The sequence below is a fragment of the Nannospalax galili genome, unplaced genomic scaffold, assembly GCF_000622305.1.
Source record: "Nannospalax galili isolate Female #2095 unplaced genomic scaffold, S.galili_v1.0 scaffold381, whole genome shotgun sequence".
NCBI classification, from domain to species: Eukaryota; Metazoa; Chordata; class Mammalia; order Rodentia; family Spalacidae; genus Nannospalax; species Nannospalax galili.
The window spans coordinates 1700375-1706721 of record NW_008347312.1 but is presented as its reverse complement, the minus strand read 5'-3'; the positions used below and the strand labels follow the sequence as shown (position 1 = coordinate 1706721).

Sequence of the window (6347 nt, the reverse complement as noted above, 5' to 3'; positions counted from 1 at the left end):
AAAAAAAACTCATCCACCTACATTAAGTCTGGACCCCAGAAAGTATAAAGAACTAAGTTCCTAGATCTTAAAACCAAGGTGAGACTAAATATGAGCTCACTGCATTCTCAAAATTTATTTGAACTTTTCTTTTTTGGAAGGGTGGGGGTCTTTTTCAGACAGGGTCTCCCTGTAGCCTCAGCTAGCCTGGAGCTCGCTATGTAGACCAGGCTGGCCTTGAACTCACAGATCCCCCTGCCCCTGCCCCTCCTTCCCAAGTGCACCCAGCTTAATTGAGCTTTTCTTAGCCAGTTTGGAAGATACTCTTCAAAGTATTTAGTCACTAAATGAGTAATTCATTATAAGGACAGATTTTTATTTTTCATTAGAAAACAGTCATAAATTTGGCACATTAACTGGATGAATTTTAATATTTACGTACTACTAGAGCACTTCTAAATTCTTTTTTTTTAGATAATTAGCATTAAGGAAAAATTTGTTTTAAAAATAGTCTTGTCTCCAGTGGGTCATGTGTGTGTGAGTGTGTGTGTGTGTGTGTGTGTGTGTGTGTGTGTGTTGAGGCACAGTCTCACTGCATAGCCCAAGCTAACCTGGAATTCAAGGTCTTCTGCCTCTCCCTCCTGAGTGCTGGAATTAAGTTGTGCCCTACCACACTCAGTTCTATTGTTCTTTCTAGATTGTGGATTTTGTTTTACTCACCTACGCTGAATTAAGCCACAAAAATCTAGCAGAAATGGGTGGCAGGTGTCACTGATAAGTGGATGTTAACAGCATATTAGCAATTGTCTGTTGCGGACTAGTTGACAAAAGCACAAAGCCCTAATGAAATCTAATCCTTAATTTTTTTATTTATAGGTCTCACAAAGAATCCAAATTTGCAGATATTATTTTGTATGGTTATTTGTCTAAAATGATACGGGTTCTCTGTAAAATAATCTGCCTCAGTGATGCAAAGCAAAAAGAATACTGGTGTGTTTCTCAGGTGGTGGACTGCTTAAGCAAATGTTACTGTTTAATATATTGTTGGACATAGTCTATCCAGGAAAGGATTCCTAATTAGCTTTTTAAAGAGTCTCACATAAGCTCTTTTGATTGACCCACACAGAAAATTTTAGGGATATTTATGGCCACCAACAGATTTGTCCAGGGCACTCTCAGTATTCCTAGGGGCAGGTTTATTTTGGAAAAAGATTTCATTTTTAATTAATCACAGAAAACTTCAACTCTTCATAACAGTAACCTGCTACTGCCTTCAGAGACAGACTTCTGTCTCCCAAGAAAGCTAAAGGACTGTGAACATTTGACCAGTATGCCTTCAGAAAGCAAACTTTTCTTGGAAAAGTAAGCCTATCTGTAGGTAATTCATGTTCACTGAGTAAAGCATTTCTTTGGTAGCACAGGGGAGTACACTATTTGATAAAAATTTAGACTGGAATTACTTCTGCCCCGACAGTGAATTTTCTGATCATCATCTTTACAGAAACATTTTAGTGAATGATATATTTTATTATGTTTATATCCAAAACCCAAAGAAGGTTTCTTATCCTTCCCCACTTTATTATTTGTGTGCATTCAGAAACCTATTAGAAATTTTACTTCTCTGGAACATTATCCATGAGAGATAACCACTCTGATAATTTGCTGTTCTTTCTCTGGCTGATGGTAAATCAGGGTAAGATAAACAGTACTTATTTTTATGCACTTTTTTTCCTTCCATTCCCTCTGATCTTGCAGAAGCAGAGAACTGGCAGAATAATAAGTATGATGATGAGAGTGTGCAGAATTTATTCCGTATGTCCTGTCCACCCGACACATTGCTAGGGATTTGACGTTATCTGTTTATCCTAGTATCGCTCCCATTTTGAAAGGGGAGACAGTGGCCACCTAATAAGTAGTAGGCCAGAGCTCCACCCCTAACTCCAGCCAGTGCCCTTCATCACTAGTCTGAATGGTTGAGACCATAATGTATTAACATTTAGTGGGTTTTCTTAATGCTGATAATTCAAAATCATCCAAAAATTTATATAATGAACCATAGCCCAGCCTTTACTGTTTGTTAGGCAGATCTTCTGGCAAACAACCGATGCTTTCACAGGTTCGACCTTGGTATCCACAGCTCCTCACATAAATTGCCTTTGTGCCAAATTTTCATTGTCTTTTTTTTCAAATCACCAAACCATGTTACTAATGTTGTGTTTTGGTTTGTTTTACAGTGATCCTTTTCTGTATGGCTGCCCTAATATTTCCAATAGGATTTTACATCAATGAAGTCGGAGGTCAACCTTATAAATTACCCAACAACACAGTAGTTGGGTCATCATATGTACTTTTTGTCTTATCAATCTTCTTTACAATAGTAGGACTTCTTTTTGCTGGCAAAGTTTGTTTACCAGGCTGAGGAATGTCTAAACTGCTCAACTCTCTTTATTTTTTATTTTTATGTTTAGAGGGTGGGAGGAAACAGACAAGGGGTCTGAGCAGTCCTGTCATAGGAAGATGCTTAGATGAAACTGATGCTGAAAAGAAAATGCTTTGATTTGTTCTCACTATGCACTTTGGATTTTAAAAAAAATGAGAGCCTTTTCCATAACCAAATACAATAGTGACTAAATCTCCTGAGCATATTCAGGCAGGCAGTCTGCACTGTGATAGCAACCTAGTGAAGGAGAGTGCTTTATATGGAAAGCATGTGGCCCTTTGTGACTCTGTTACTCTGTTAATGTCTAATGATTCATTTGAGGAAAAAAAAAGTCTTAAGTATTTATGAGTCATGGTGGACCAGAGGGATGCAAGAGAAGTTCATGTGGGGCTGGCCTCACCTCCTAAGAGATTATGTTCACAGCTTCCTTGTGATGTCTATGAGCCTTTGGCACCAGAACGGTTTACCGTTGCATTACTGCACCAAGAAGCCAATAGATCAAACCACGTTTGCTGAGATGTATGTAAAAATTCCCAAACTCCCTGATCTCTGTGTACAAAAGAAAAAAAAATCAAACACTAAAAAACATGTTTTGGGTGGGTGGGGGAAATCTTCCTTATATTTATATAAATATATATAATATATATATTTTGCTGATGCAGTATACAGTGTGTATATATGTGTGTGTGTGTGTATGTGTGTATACATTTATATATGCACACATGCAAACAGTTCCTGGAAGAGAATTCTGAATGCTTTGCTAGCAAAACACTGTGGTGTGCAAACCTAGAACTCAGTAGAAAAAAAGCCATTTATCTGAAGGCTGCAGAGTGGAGAAAGTCTTCAGTTTACCTCATTCTTTGTAGCAGCCCTTGATTTTAACAGGTTTTTGTAATAGGTACAAATAATCCCATACCTTTCTAGGTGCAATATTAAGTTAAGCTAAAAATTCTTTCTAGGTTTAATTTATTTGTATATGATAGTATCAGGTAAGATCTTATCATTTGGGGAATCTGACACTATTTAAATTATTGGCAACTGTTGTCTATTGTACAGAGATTCGTTTTTCTACTGGCTCAGTCTCTTACATTGATAATGCATTTTATATGTTCAAGCACACAATTTTACATAAATACAAAGTTCACTAGCAAATGTCTGGCTGTTTTGGCTATTTACAACACTAATTTCAATCTCCCATAAAATTAAATTTTATTTTTAAGCATTATTAATATATCTTTACCAAACACTTGAGCAATATAGTATTTTCTTTATATGCTACATGCCTTTGTTTGCTAAAAGCTAGCAATTTTGCATTTACTTCGAGGGGTTTTATGAAATCCACAGCTTTAAGTTTTATTCTAGAGGAAGCATTGCAGCTAACCCTTGAACTCATAAGCAGTTTTAAGACACAGTATTTCTCTTCTCCACATTTCCATGCCTTCATGTCAACACCTAGATTGTTCCTGGTAAACACTATATGTAGCCTTCTGTTATTGAGCAGGAGGGTGTTTCATATAGCAGGGGGGCTAAGTCTGCTCTCTTTAGAGTGAATGGCAATCCAGATACCCTTGTTAGTCAGCAGAGTCTGAGTCCCATGTAGCCCGTGCTTCACACAAGCAGAAAAGAATGCACTGTTTTTAAAGCAGCTTGATTATTCATCACAGGACAGTTACTTCAGAGATGGGGCTGCCTCCTCAGAGGCATTCTAGAATGGAGAAGCTTGGTTGATCTCACACTGGCTTGTTTGATATTCTTCTATCTTACTGTTAATTCCACAGTATTAAATTGTGAATGAAAACTCCAGTGTTTGGCTCCCACGGGAATCATGGAGGAGTTGGGCCACCCCTGTGATTCACTCCTCGTGTTCTAGGGGAAGTTCATACCTTTCCTTCCACCTGTGTGAGAAGCCTTTAGTAAACTTGAGGAAGGCCATTTTCTGCCAAGTATTATGATGTCTAATCATTTCTGAAGTCATCACCAGACATGTTCTGTGGACATTTGGGATATGGCTCCCATTTTGATTTGATTAGTCCTCAGTCAAATGGATCACTTTGAAGGAAAGCTTTGGTTGTTGGCATTATACCACTGAAATAAAGTGTTAGCAAAGTATGGTTCAGATTAATTAATGATATGACCAAGAGCTGTTCTCTTTCACAAGATGGATTTTATTGTAAATAGTTTCTCAAAGTCTTTTTAACTGGATCATGAGCATGGGGAAAGAAAGTCTCTTAGCTGCTAAGAATCCCCACCATTGGCTTCTCTCACTTACAGTGGTTTGCATATAAGATTACAGGATTTAAGGTTTTATTTTTATCTATTACCCAAACCATTAAATCATCTTTAATTTCATCATTGTCTTGGAGATCTAGTGCATGAGGAGCTGACTGGGGGGAAAGTCCCTCTAGCCACACAGCACTCAAGCCCGGGACTAAGACCATCCCATCCAGTAGTATATGAAGTCCAGTCCTGTCACTCTTCCAGACCAAACATGGAAATGGACTCATCTGTGTAATTTCTCCAAGTCCTGTAAGTGAAAGATAACCAATGTCAGCAGTTGCTTTTTTTAAAGGTCACTATAAGTACTATATAGTACAGTATTAATTTATGCAGGAAATCATATCTTGTAAAATGTATAAAAAACACTTTTATGGTGCAATCATTTGTCAAACTTTCGTCTGTTACATTGTTTTTAGAATGTGCATCTCATGCCTAAGAATATCACTGCAAAATCTGCTGAAAACTCTATGTTTTATTTGCACAAGACTGAATTAGTTTGAGTTTTTTGGAAGCTCTATTGAACATGCCTAAACATCTGTAAACATAAAAATCTTCAATCCATTAAAAGCAAACATTTCAGTATGATTCTTTCCAAAGGTAATCCATGTTCTGTGTTGTTAGTGTGTGGATGTAATGTTTCTGGATCTTCCATCTCTTACAAACTTATTTTCTGTTTCATCTGATTTACTTTTGAAGGATGCCTTTTTTCCCTTCTTAATGTTCTAGATGACCAAAACACTGCTTTGGTTTTACCCATTTGCCTAAAGCTTTGATATTTCACTTGATGTTCTGTGAGTTCACTGTCTAACCTCTCCAGTGAAATAATAAATAGTCCTGGTGACAATCTCTTGATTTAGAGGAAAGACCCTGAAAAAACTGTTGAAAACTAACCTTGGATGTATTCTTAGCTATTATTTTGCATCATGGGCTTCATGCGAAGAACAGGTTGCATTTATTTTTGTCTTTATTAAAAGACTACTAGCCACAGTTATTCTGATTATAGTGATTATCAACCCACTTTGATCTTCTTTTAAAAAATTAAATTCACATTCACAATTCAAAACAGTAAGTTGTCTTTCAGAAAATTTTTGAAGGATAAAAATATATGAAGGAAAAAGGTGGCCTGTGTAGATAGAATTACCCACACAGGGCTTTTAGTTTTATCGCTTACGAAGGTTTTCAGGTTTGTGATCAAGGTCTGTATATTATCTCAAACTTTATTAAAAATTGTTTTCTAATTGGTTATAACATTTTTTCAATTAATAGTTTCAAAACAAATTGTTAATACAACTGTATAAAATGAACATAATTTTCTTCACTTGTATTTTTGTTATTGAGCAAGTTTATCAAAATAAATTGTCTACTAAAGAAACTAAGAGGCTTGTATTACTTTGAAGTAAGCTTTGATTTTAACAGTTTTATTTCTTGGGGCTAGGGATGTAGCCCCAAGAAATAAAACTGTTGGTGGAGAACTCAGTTGGTAGAGAGTATGCACTAGGCCCTGTGTTCAATCCCCAGTGCTGAATAAACCAGGTATAGTGGTACTCACATGTAACCCCAGTACTTGGTAGGTAGAAACAAGAGGATCAGAAGTTCAAGGTCATCTTCAACTGCATAAAGAAGGGAGTATGTGGCCAGCCTGGTCTCCAAA

General features: G+C 36.8%; 1 protein-coding gene across 1 annotated transcript in view; it reads left to right on the top strand.

Annotated features, from left to right (window-relative positions):
- The window catches only part of Mosmo (modulator of smoothened), a 76974-nt gene extending 70902 nt beyond the window's left edge, over positions 1-6072 (top strand). The window contains exon 3 of the mRNA XM_008843832.2: positions 2214-6072. Within this exon, the coding sequence (XP_008842054.1) occupies positions 2214-2398 (185 nt within the window). The 3' untranslated portion in view covers positions 2399-6072. The remainder of the gene's footprint in view (positions 1-2213) is intronic.
- The last annotated feature ends 275 nt before the right edge of the window (positions 6073-6347 follow it).